This window comes from Platichthys flesus, chromosome 19 (assembly GCF_949316205.1).
Source record: "Platichthys flesus chromosome 19, fPlaFle2.1, whole genome shotgun sequence".
Taxonomy (NCBI): Eukaryota; Metazoa; Chordata; class Actinopteri; order Pleuronectiformes; family Pleuronectidae; genus Platichthys; species Platichthys flesus.
Window position 1 is genome coordinate 20,984,740 of NC_084963.1, and position 13,999 is coordinate 20,998,738.

General features: G+C 38.3%; 1 protein-coding gene across 1 annotated transcript in view; it reads right to left on the bottom strand.

Annotated features, from left to right (window-relative positions):
- Positions 1-10,599: 10,599 nt before the first annotated feature.
- Positions 10,600-13,999, bottom strand: part of slc27a6 (solute carrier family 27 member 6) — a 28,081-nt gene continuing 24,681 nt past the window's right edge. The window contains exon 10 of the mRNA XM_062412497.1: positions 10,600-13,563. Coding sequence (XP_062268481.1) covers positions 13,387-13,563 — 177 coding nt within the window. The 3' untranslated portion in view covers positions 10,600-13,386. The remainder of the gene's footprint in view (positions 13,564-13,999) is intronic.

Sequence of the window (13,999 nt, forward strand, 5' to 3'; positions counted from 1 at the left end):
TGGTGGAGAGATGGAGCAGGGACCCCCTACTATATATATTGTTTAAATTGTGTTTTATATTAAACTGGGCCTAGTGCCATATATAAACATAGCTACCCTGTTATTGTGCGTTCAATACTGAGCTATTCAAATATAACACGGGTTCATACATTTCATGTTTTTATTTTAAACATACATGTAGAAGAGACAGTGAATCCTCAAGCCATCTGTGTATGGCACACATACTCCCACATTAGAGAGATGTCGGACCCTGATGGGTAGCACACAACTAACCTAACCTTGGACGAATGGAGGTTGTCAGGCAGAGGGTAAAATCAGCCTCTCAATATGTTGGATGCACGTTAATGTGTATTTAAAGACATTTAAATTTGTGGAAAATAAACAAAAACTTATAAAAAATATAAAAAATTGTCTTATCTACCAAACATTTCCCCCTGTAGTACCTCCGCGGACCCCCTGTTGAAGACCTCGCTCTAGAGGATTTTTTGCTGTTGTGAACACGGCTGAGTGGAGAATTTCCTGCTGCGTTGTTCATGTGTGAAAGTAAACCTCTGGAGAAAGTCTGGACCAAATTTTCCTGACTTACTCCGGAGTTAATGTCTGAAAATGGCTTATGTGTCGTGAGAGAGGGCATACATTTTCCATGTCCCTGAGCCCAGAATGATATGGTCGGTTGAAGATCAATGCGACGAAGATTGGTGTTTTGTTTTCCATCTAAACCCAGGATGATTAATCTGCCCTCTCCAACCAGTGTCTCCATTACCCACATTACCAACTTGACTGAAAGCAGCTGACTGTTCTCAATCTTCTAATTCTGTTCTGCAGGGAACAAACAACAAGTGAAGCCGACAGCTTTCTAAACTGTTTACTAAGGTACACTTGTATAATTTGTATAGTGCCAAATACAGAAACATACATTATCTCAGGTCCCTAACCCTAACCTTGAAAAATTATATATAAACCCAACAGTTCCCACTTCAGGCATCCATTATTTTCACCATGTGGTCATAGTACGAGTTTTTGCTTCTTTTGTATTTATTCAGCACTCATAAGTTTATAAGAAAAAATCTTTTCGGTTTTGATGGGTTTCAAATTCATTGTTCACTTTCAGCCAAAAGTGGATCACGAGTGCACATGGGGGTTTTAAGCATGCCTGTAGCACTTAATGCAATTTAGTCTCTACAAGTTGTGTTAATGTTGAAAATACAGTGATCAATTTAAATGTTATACATTATATTTATATATACACACATGGATGTGAGGGTTAAGGTGCTGGTGATATCACAGACTCTTTAAAAAGTTGTCATTGTAAACAAATATTCAGTTTTCACCAAAACACCTTGGAGCTGTTGTCTTTTACAGAATTTGCATCAGAGTCACACCCACCTCTTCAACCAGTATGTCATTTTTATGACCTGTGACCTGAGAGGGGAGGCAAATCACCACTCAATTCGGATGGCATCAGCAGGCAGACCAGCCAGGAAAGAGTTGCTGCAGTAGTCTAGGAAAAGCGGTGCCACACACGTTGAAGACCCAGAATAGGAAGTCAATTCGAGATAAGAGCTAAGAAGATGCAGTAAACAGAACCAGCAGAATTTAAGCAATTCCACCTGTCTCTGCATGCAGTGCCACCAACCGCCTGAATGTCTGAGCAGAGAATCTCCCACTGCGATGTGCGTGTGAAAGACAATCTCAGGAAAAAGTCCCGATCTAATTCTGCTGACATTCTCTGAAGTTCACATCTGAGAATGGCTTATGTCATTTACGTCATGGTATATTTAGGAGTTACTGTATACATGAATACATAGGGCTCCGAACTTGCTTGGGTTGGTTTGAGAAGTCTCACTTCCCTTACAAGAGGCTTCTCCAGGTTTGTAGGTTTTGGGTATTTAACCTCTGTAGTTCTTTACCTCTCACAAGAGTTGTTATTCTAAACATGCAGGTCATTGACCCCCCCCCCCCACCCTGCCAACTACTGTGTTGTTGTGGTCTCATGAGTTGAGGTTTGAATGTCTGTTGATACCTGTTAGTCATAGACCCACCCTTCTGTTGTGTGAGTAATTAGGTCCTTTAAATAATGCGTATGGGCATACCTGCTGGTTAGTGAATACTGCTAATGTCCTTAAATATTTAATGCTAGTGATATAATTGTGATGGATGAAACAAGGTTTTACTTTAGGTTTGGCAAATGTGAGTGGCTTAACAGAGTGTTGGGTGAATCTCTCTGCTCAGTGCATGTCTGATCTTACTGTAGCTTATGCCAAAAAAAGCTTGTGTCTAATAAGTTAATCTTCTGCAAATAACAAGATTTCCTGTCTTTATTCATGCTCCAATTTAGCATCGAAAGGGGCCAGTACAATGCCATCATAACTGACAGAAATGAAATGTCAAAATATACGTTAAATATAAGCCCAGGGCAGACATTTTAGCAAAAAGTTATACTAATAATATAAGAGTGTTGAGAAAGATCTGTCCCTCCTCCTGCTCTGTCCTCTCTCAGTTCTCTGTAAGATGAGAAGTGTGCCACAGGTTTCGACCCTTCTGGTTATTTTTGTTGCAACCATGTCTACATTAACACGTTGAACCCAGGCATACATACCAGTAAAAAAGGAATTGGTTCTGATCTTAATGACCTCCACTGTCATTCCTCAGAGACATGTTAAATTACCACGTACCCTAGGAATGTCTGCAGCAAGGGTTGGGGACCACGTTGTGTCTAGAGCTTTATATAAACAGTCTATGGTACAGATTGATGTTAAAACAACTTTGTAGTCATCCTGCCGGGTTTATCCGCAATTACAATTTTAAAGTAAATGCTTTATACAATATGAAAATTAATTTGCTTATTACTGTTCATTTATTTGTCTTGTATGGAAGTCTGACTGATTTACCGAAGTGGTGTTATTTTATTCATTCATTTCATGTTGACATTTTGAGAAGTCTTTTAAGCTATTGAAATAATTTTCAGAGCCGTTTTTAGGGCTCGAGCACTGACAAGTACTGACAGACAGTGAGTTTCAAATAAAATCTGCTCAGCGTAAACCATATTGGCGTCAAAACAAATGATGTGCTTTAACCTTGAAGACAAACTTGACCGACACATAAGCACCAAAGTTAACCACAGGGTTCCAAAGGGCTCTGTGGCCCAATTTCATTCTCAATGTGATGTCAAAGTGGACAAAAATCATTAAGAAAAACTATGATGATGAAAATGTACTTAATAATAATACTAACTAGGGCTACGTTGTAGCACTAACGGGCCCGAGCACAGGCGATTTCAAGTCTGTTGCGGTCGGTGAAGAAAGAGCGTTCGATGACCAAGCACTCGTCTCCGTGTTACATGCGTTTGGGCAATGCAGCAAGGATAAACGCCTCACTTTCTGTAGCCAGCAGGTTGTGCTATCGTTTTAAGTCATGGTGTCTTTGTAGATATCATCAGGTCGCGACTCTTGTCTTACATGTCTGGTTTGGACTGGATTGGACCAAATATGTCCAAGATACAGAAGCTCATGTTTTAATGGCGTGTAATCAAACTTTGACGTCACGCCAAGGTCACACCGTGAGACAAGAAATCGATCTTTTAATAACTTTTCATCTCCATCTTGTTGTGATGACACTCAACTAAATTTCACGTTGATCTGATGAAAGCTCTACAACAAGTACATCAAAGTAAAAGTGTGGAATATGTCTAAAATGGCTACCAAATCCAAAATGGCAGGCTCCCTGTGTGGTTTAGCATATCTGCCCAAGAGACTTATTTCTTTGTCATGAAAAGACACATGTCCCTATCGATTTTTGTAGACGTAGACCAATCGTACTGCCGGGGCTGCCCTTTAGGGGGTGCTAGTCAGTTATTTTGACACGCCCATTCCTTTAAACTATCTGTATATCTTCAGGGGTGGGCTGTTGATACACACATGTAGTTTGAGGGAGCTGGACCCATGAACACGGAAGTTACAGCAATTTCGTGTGTCATGGCGAGTTGAACTTTGAGGACACGCCATTAATAATCCGCATGATGAAAAGTCACAGTAATCGTAAGCCTACTTATCAATGTCTTGAGACCCATTTGACACAGTTTGACATGGTTTCACAAAGTGGATGAGGAGAAATACATCCAAGTGTAAAATGTACCAAAAACAAGACATTTCCTGCTGCCACCAGGATGCGCTGTGATTTTAAGTCACAATTTCTGTGTAGATGTCTTCAGGTCGCAACTCTTGTCTTACATGTGTAGTTTGGTGTCGATTGGACCAAATATGTCTGAGATAGAGAAGCTCGTGTTTTGATGGCGTTTCATCAAACTTTGACGCCATGCCACGGTCAGACGGTATGACGAAAAGTTGATCTTTCAATGACTTTTGATCTCCATTTTGTTGTGATGACACTCGTCTAAATTTTAAGTTGATATGGTGAAAACTCTACGAGAAGTACATCAAAGTAAAAATATGGAATATGACCAAAATGGCCACTTAATCCAAAATGGCGGGCTTCCTGTTAATTTTTTCATAATGGTCCTTGCGGCTTTTTTGTGCATCTGTCTTGATTATCGTGATGATCGGTGAATGCTAAATGAGGGGCTTTTCCGTAGGTGGCGCTGTTGAGCCATTTTGCCACGCCCATTTCCAAGTACTCCAGAATACGTAAATTTACACCACTTTCGAATTTACTGCAAACTTTTAAAACTTTTTAAGCATGTTGTGTTTAAAAATTCTCAGAATAATCCTTTCAATTTCAATAGGGCCTCCCACCGGAGTTGCTCGGGCCCTACTTATAACAATGTAATGTAATATAAATACATGGGGGTCAGAAGTAGCGCGAGAGAGAGAGAGAGAGAGGGGTAGAGAGAGACTGCACAGTGAAGGATGGGAGATCTGTAACAACAACCAGTACTAACTATCTGGCTCGGGTTATCAAGGATGAAAGTTTCAAGTCTTAAATGTAAAGAGGCCAGAGACTCTATCTCCAGGATCCCATTTTGCAATGATGTAACACACACATTAGGACTGACACACACGCTCACTGTAATGGCTTTTAGGATATATTTATATATTTTATACATATTGTTACATATTGGGAATTTTGTTTTAACACTCTTACCATGACACTCTTGAAAGAAAAGAGAACTCACGTGTTTCTGCAACAGCTGATTAGAGATTACCGCATTGAGTCCTACCACTTTCTATGAGTAGGGACAGTACACTAACAAACACAAAACAAGTCTGTTACCATCACAAACAGTATGCAGGTGAAAATATTTGTAAGCACACTCGTAGTTCTGAGCAGATGCAAAATGCTGTATGTATGTGGTAAGATGTGAGAATGGACTGTGTGATAGGATTAAAAACACAGTTGCAATTGAAACAGACAGCACTAATTCAGTCTCTGAAAACATATGATAGACTTCACCTACAATATGATTGCAATCATGGATGCCTTTTTTGTCATTAGAGATGTGTGCTTGAACAAAGTATTTAAACTCTTAACCTAAAGCAAACATATATTCAAATACAAAAAATGAAAATTTTTCCAGTCCCCTGGATAATCTACACTGGATTAATTACAGAAGAGCACAAACGTAATTTTCCCCAAACTGGAAAGAAATCGAAAGACAGCTGTTCAAACCCTGGACAAATAAAACCTCTAATCTTTCTAATCTATGTGCACTGAGGGTCACATTTGGGGATAGGCCGATACTGATATCCTGTTATAATTTGGGTAAATAGACGCTGAACTTTCTGCAAAAAATCAGGGTTCTTGAAACAGATACGGACTAAATTAACATCAGTTTCACATGACACAATGAAGAAAGACTGAAAGAAAGTAACAAAAGCATGCTTTTCAGTAGAGTTCACGCCCAGCCTCTCTTCAATGTGTTACTGTTAAGGTGACCTCTCTCAAAATACTGCAGCTCTTCTGACTCAAGTCAATAACCGCTAGAACATCATTGACCAGAAACTTTGCATCCAAAGGCTCACTCCCACTGAGATTAGAATGGGCAGAGTGGAAAATTTCCTCCGGAGAACCTGGACATACTCTCTCTCTCGAGGCACCTTTACTTGTTGTCAAGTTACACAAATGGCAGCACAACCAGCATTTATCCTTTCAGCTGGGGCATGGGGTGTTGAATGGCTGAACTTTGAAAAGTAAACAGTAAACATTATGAATGTCAATATTGATGGTGCTCTACGGACATTAAATGACACACAGGGCTCCTGGAGGCATATTCCATTCCAGTAAGAGTTATTCAGCCTGAGAGGAGCTGCAGGACGTCCTGAGGCTGCTTCACAAACACTTAAAACATGCTGCTCTCAGATCTGCCTAAAGCTTTGACGTTAGTGACCCTTCCCAAGGCTATCTGTTCAATATATAAGCTACATATACATAAACACATCCTAATTGTCCACATACTGACAGAGGAAAGTGAATTTGAAATTATTTCAGTATCGGTTTATAATAATAAACATCACTTAGGGGGATATTGCCTAATTTCACTGTCTCGTTTAGACCTTGGCTATCGAACACTAATAACAGTAAGATCCCACCCATCAACTCTAATTTGCATATGTACACAGTAGACAATGAAACTAGGAATGGAACAGGGTTAACAAATGCAGATAAATTATATTTCTAGCATGGATCAAAACTTAATATTTCTAACAATGGAAAAACCCTATGTTCTCAATTGTCGTTCATGGTACATCTCTAAAATGTTGTGTTATTTGACAACCATATTATTATATCACGGAAATCTCTTGGGACTTGGGTATTTGCGACACTGAGTGAAAGTTTTTATACAGGGGGTATGTAATAACATTTTGTAGTGGTAGATATTTCTTCGTATAGGTAGATATTTATTTTATGAGCAAGGCTCACAGTTCAGAATTTCAATCGGTTTTGTAAAATTACCTTAGACCACATATTTTGTATGCTTATCAAGGAGCGTTTGATTAGATATAATGACTTATTGTAAGGGTCTACCCCTTGTCTGCACTTGATTTAACTTTGTGGACATTTTGCATTTGTATGGAATTTAAATGTGTATTTGAGGTCATTGAACCTTTGACTTGTTCTGGATAGTTGAGGGGGCTCGGCTTTGCTGTGGCCTTTCTATTCATGCGTTAGGACAGGACCTCCCTTTGTCGTTGCCTATGAAGTTGGTTTTCTGCTCTATTTCCTCCTACCAGGCCGGCTCCGCCTGACCACACCATCTGATATCCTATTATAAAAAAGGTGTGTAATATGTCTAGTTTAATCCTATGTTGTAAAACCCCAAACCAGGTTACTATTACTATTTCTGGCTATTTGAATCTGGGTATTATTTAAAGTTCACATAGCCTGTGAAATTGTTCCCCTACTATAAACTTTGAACAATGTTAGCACTTTGAATAAAATAGCTTCTGCTCTAAATGGGTCAACGCAAGACTGCAGACTGTAAAACAGCTGTGATGGAAAACTGTCAGAGGACAATGTGAAAGGTGAAAAGCGTTGTTCAAAGGGTTGAACTGGCTTTCCAAAGCATTTTAATAGGTTCAGCTTTAGATGCCTGGCCCATTACCTTAGCTCTTACTCTGCTATCACAGCTTGATGTTCAGCCACCCCAACCAGCTGTTTTCAGCAAAAAATACTGCACACTGCCCAGCACTTGAGACTGTATTTTTAGATGGATGAGGCATGGCAATGAAGATAATATGGCTTTACTTTTGGTTGCTGCCATGTCATCCATTTTTGTAAATGCTATGCTCTCAACCATATAGAAGTGTTTCCAATCCCAAAACCTAATAGAGATCTAGGTGAGAGTCGCAGGCTGGCAAAACAATGTTTCGGACCAATTAGTTGGAAGTTAAAACTGAGGTGTAAGCTGTGTCTAACTTTAATTTTTTTCTTAGAACCAAAAGTCTTTGCCTAGCTTGTTAAAGCTATTTCAGTCAGACAACTCACCTCACCCATTCAACATATGATTACCTTGATATAATGATCAATTTGAGCAAATATTGTTAACCCCCCACTGCAGTAGCATACAGGTGGATGCTGGGGTGGAGGGAACGCTAAAATCCACAGACAGCAATACTGACAGAGACAAACACATCTGATGACAAAAACCTTCTGATTGGAGCTCAGACAATCTGTGTTTCTTTCCAAGCTCAGTCACTCCCACAGGGACCAAATCCTATTTCTAATTCACATGCTCCAATGGCCCCAATTCTTAGGGTTTTTTATTAGACAAAAGGCAAGGAAAGCAAAAGTCATGAATTTCATCCTGAGAGAAAAATTTGATGATACATCACAATAGGTGTAGTATTTGGTAAATTGTCCTTATTTATACAGCACTTTTCTTGATTACAATTTAAAGCTCTTCACAGTACATTTTTGCCATTCACTCACACATTCATACAAAGTATCTATCTGCAGCACTTTTTTCACTGCATGCACAGCTGCCAGGAGCTATTTTGGCTTCAGTATTTTGCCCAAGGACACTTTGGCAAGTGGAACGGGGAAACTGGGATCAAATTGCTGACCTCCTGGTTAGAGGAGGACCCTCTCTATCACCTGAGTCACAGCCACCCATGAATATATATATGTACATGTATGCAGTCTTTTCCAGGCTTCTTTCCATCCCATTTAGGAATAACATGATGGGAGGAATAGTATAATATCCTGTTAGAAAATTCTCCAGGACAAACAGCTACTCACAGACTAGATACTGATAGGTTCAGATCAATTTGGTATTTAAAATCATAACTGGGTTCCCCACGGGACTAGTATCGGGCCCAATGTTATATTTGCAGATGATACAAATTTACTCTGCTGGGGTAGTTCAAACTAAGTGAGAATAAATATAAATTGAGAGGAATTGTGTTGATTGTTAAAAAAAATAAAAAATAGAATCAAAATCAAATGGGTTTCCTCATGGACGAACTGTATTGAAGAGATGAAAACATGTTACACACTACATAATAATAAAAGAAAAATAGATAAGTAGCAGTACCCTTTTACATGTCATGAATTTCCTTTCTCTTTTTTTCACTCAGTGTTGAGCAGGTTGTTTTGAAACTGCAGCTCAAACTCTCACCAGAACGCTCTGGCGCCATCTGCTGTTTAAATCCATACTTACATTATACTGTAAGTATGGTTAATTGACATTAACGTAAAACAAATTATAATAAGCCCATGTTTCACAGGGTTTCATTTTAGTAATTGTTCAGATGATCTTTGTCAACCCCAAAAGAGCTAAATGTCTTAACCGCCCTCTCTTTCTTTCACACTAATTTCTGTTCCATTGAGTAAAACTACTAGTTAAGAAACACGGACATGAAGCTTCACGTGTTGTGGTCTGTTGGTTACGTAGTCGATGGTTCATGCCGCCAGGTGGCAGTCCACACAAACATGACTCTCCCAGTGCTTCTAGTGTTCTCCAGGTGATGCCCTGGTTATCAGAGTGGGGCAGTAAGAGGAGGAATTTGTTATTATAAACTCAACGCAAAATGTAAAGTATGGATGTGACACACTGATTTTCTTTTGCTAGTAGTTGAAGGGTCAGATGTACAGACTCCCTGTGTACATAAACCAAGCAGACTGTATCCAGCATAAATCAATTTATTTACAGAACACGTGTTCTGTAAATAACACCCTCTCCGAGCGCAACACAGTATAAGAAACATATGCCCAAAAAAATAAAAAATAAAAGTGAATGCAATAAGCTTCCGTATTCTTCTGTTGATTCTTTTTTTTTTTTTTTATCTTGCCATTGAAATAGGCCATCACTTCTCAAAATAACTTCATGACTTTAAGGCTGTATCTAGACTCATATACATAAATCGATTTTGTCCTGTACTGTTAAATGTTAGAATATAAAATGTTATTAAAAGGCTGTTATGTGAGGTGGAACTGCCCAGTTCACCGTGCCCAAAACCGCCACTGATAGTAGGTATTTACTTTGTATTCCCTTATAATTAATCATTAAGTATTTATAGCGTAAGCCTGTATGGGTGCCACCATGGTTATGTGAGGCCAGACAACGTGTAGTGATCAGCCGACAGATTGTTCAACTTGAGTAGACTCCTCACACTGACCAGGCCAAGTTCCAAAACAAACTGACTTGGGGTTCCTCAGATCTTAGTGGTGGTGTGCTCGTGCAGACACCTCAAAGTGAACATTGTCTGCCAAAAATTTATTATTTCCCATCATATAAATGTTAGCAGCTACTTGTATCTGGAACACACTGATGTGCAAATAAACACAACTATATGTCTGTCAAAGCAAAGGTTTGTCATTGTGGAAGTTTATCAAACTTTATAGCATTGTGTGTTTTTGATGTTTATATGTGACTGGTATGTTTAATTCCCTTGTTAAAGCCACCAATATTTAGAATGAAGATATTCCCTCAAGCTGATTTTAAGATGTCCTGTTCAAGAATAACAAACATATTTTGTGAGGCCACCCTGACCTTGACCTACTACGATGAAATCCTCAAGTTACAGGGTTTTTATCGATACTGTCACTAATGTACAACATTTCTAATCCTAGCCAAAGTTTTTTTTTTAAATGTATTGAACCAACCAAGAGGTATTTCTTAAAGCATTTTTAACACCATGGCACTCAAGCTCACCCTTTTTATTGAGGCTAAACTGCCAACACTTTCAGAGACTGAATTACAGCACACGGCAACCATGGCAGAGAAAAGTGGCGGCAGCAAGAGGCATGAAACAAGAACAAATACAATAAATATTAAACCCATTGTTTCTAAGTGCAACACTTAAAGTAAACTGGTCTATATTCAGTTCAGAATTGTTATATTTGAAATGATTATCCAAAAATAGCACATTCTGAAACTCTTAACAATGTAGCCTATTAGTAAATACACACAGAATCAAATAAATGAGATTGAGATTTGATTTAGATGAGTAGTACAGCTGAAGAGATTGAAGACACAAGGTGTCCCTAGAGAGTGAAAATGGATTTGTTCAATTAAAACATACTTCTCTAGAAGTGTTCTTCTCAAACAAAGAGAGATTAACCTTTGCATGCTCTCTCTGGGCTAGCTACAAGTTCATCTCAACAAGGTGGAATCTAATTATTTCTGATCAGTGCATTATATAATTGTGAGTCAATTGTTGTGACCCACGCTCGAAGCAAAGTAGTGTATGAGTGAGATGAGACAATATACCTGAGTAAAGCGTAAACATCCATATTGACTCTGTAAAAAAGTGCAAGTCAATATGATCCAAGTGTTCTCCTTTTGGCTCAGCTTGGTCATGTGAAATGAAAATCAGTGAACAATGGATGGAAATGGCAGTCTTCATTTAGGATGATAGAACCTGAGCAGGATATCTGATGCTGGAGGTGGTTTTAAGCTGATTCACAAACAATCATTGTTTTCCATTTTTCTTGAGCATCTTAGAGATGTTTCTACACCAAAAGCATCTACATAAAATTTCCCGTGTCATGAATAAAAGACTAATGTCAATAATAGAATATTATATTTCAAGTTTTTCCTTTTTTATACATTTGAAAACATTTAGAAAATTCAGTTTTCTGCCTTTTTAGTGACTGTGTTCACACGGACAGAAATATCTTATTTTGATTGGGTACTGACAGGCAAACATTTTCTGATTAACTTTGCTCGACTAAGATCATACTCAGAATATGCAATAAAAGAACATTTGAAATATTCCAAACATGGTCACATTTTGTTCACACATTTTTGCAGTTTTCACAGCATTTTGGGACATCAACATGTAAAGTAATTACCAACTGCTCAATATCATACTCTGACTATTCTCTATAACATTAAGTGGGAATACGAATGAAATATTCTTTTAGCGACTCATGTAAACATCATACTTGAGATAATGTCTTGTTCTTATGTGTGTCTGAATGAATACTGGTTGGTATAGCTTGGACTGAGTGTGTGTTGCCTTGTTTCGAGTATGGGCGTAGTTTCTTCCTTCAGCTCCCTTGCACACCTTTAGCTGAGCTCCACTTCTCACCTGCTGCATTATAAGAACCCTGGTCTTCCTTCATTGGCAGATTATACTGTCCGACTAATTGTTAGGATCCTCTGTGTTAGTTTCTCCGCCTGTCCTCCCTGTCTGAATCCTGCCTGGACATCGCCTGCGTGTTGGTTCAGAAACCGGCGTGCTCCCTGTTCTCAGCCAGCCACCAGAATTCATCCACAGCAACATCACTGCGCTCTTCTTCTCCAAGAGTCACGCCACGCCATACACAACGACCACACGAGAGACACTCCCTGCTAAAAGTAAATTGAACCTTCAAAATAAAAGAGGAATATGGTGATATACTGAAATAAGCTGTTGACACCTTAAATAAATCAAAAGCATTAGCTCAAACTTGGAAGTGGGCAGGAAAGCAAGCTTATTGTGGCTGATGGTAAAAATCACAGCTCTCCCCTGATCCTTCATCTACTGGGAAAGTACAAATACACTTCTTTAACATTAACTGATTCCTTACCTAACAGTTAAGGATCATTGGACCTAGAAAAGTTCCCAACCATGTCAGTCAATGAATTTAGCAGCACACATTCAATTCTCAGGTTACTAAAAACATAAAATAAAAATCACTTAATGCAACATGCCATTTGAATAAAGAATATGGCAAAAATGTTGGTCTTTCATCAAAATTTCTCACAGAGACTATAAAATGATTTCAGTTTCATAAAAAGATTTAACTAATTGAAAACATGCATTGTGTCCTCTTAGTGGTCAGCATAATGTAGAGATTTAATCAATCAGATATTTTGCTTGCATAAGAAGAAAATGTTTGTACCTATCTTGTTGTAAACATTGATAAAGAAATCAAATGAACCAGCATAGTTGTCTGTGAGCTATTTAATCTATTATTGACTTAACAATAAATCCTTTATTTTTGTAACTTAAAAGTCGATCAATTTAGCCACTGGTTCAGATATGATTAGGTACTCAGGTTGGATTTAAAGAAAGCAATATTTGGACAGATTATTGGACAATGCTTTTTTTATATTAAGGGCATTAGAATTTAAAAATGAAAGCCATGTCTCAATATATCCCTTATAAAAGGTCTTAATGTTTAAATTACAATAAACATTCACAAATGGCTTTCATACACACAAAACAGACTTTTATTTAGAAGGTAAGGCCTGTTTAAAGGTATGAATGGTGAGATCGCCTTAGTTTGTCTGTTTGAAAGTTTTAAACTGGTAAATAACATGTGCCATTTGCAAATGGTCAATTGATTATAATCCACTTATTTACTAATGTATTTTCATACAAATCATTCTATCTGATTGTATTGTGTTTCCACGGAATCCCTTAAGATATCTGGATTCAGCCGAGCAAATTATCTCCCTCTTTGTTTGAAACAGTGTCATCATACCCATACTTGTGAGTTCTATAGCTTATATTCTCCAGCGAGGATGCTGTGATACAAAGTTTCTGTTAGAGGAATGTAGCTCTTCTGCTGATAGTCCAACACATAGAGAGGGTCCGAGATAGTTGAGGGGTTGAAGCCACTTTGCACCAGCTGGAACTTTTGCTGCTTGAAGGTACTTGTCATTTCCATCATCTCCTAATGAATAGAAATAAACAGACAACAATCAGCAGGTTTCACAGTTTAATGAGGTTGAAATTTATTGTTTTAATTTTTGGGATCATTAGTTAAAAGCTTAAGGGATCAAATGTACAATAGCCATTTAATCTGTTGTGTCATTTGAGTGTGCATGCCTTTAGAGCATGCTGGTAAGACTGGCTCCACTACTGTGAACCCATCAACAACAATAAAGCTGAAACAATTCGTTAAGTCTTATGTCATTCAAGAATTTGGGGTTTGGACTTTTGATTAACATGTGAAAATGTCACATTGGGCAATAAGTGCAAACAATAATATCTAACAAGTTAAATATTTAAATAATCAGTGCACTGATTGATGACTAATGTGAAGAACAGTTGCAGCTCCAGACCCAGAGTTGCCAACTTTGGGGTAAGGAGTATATTTACAGATGAGT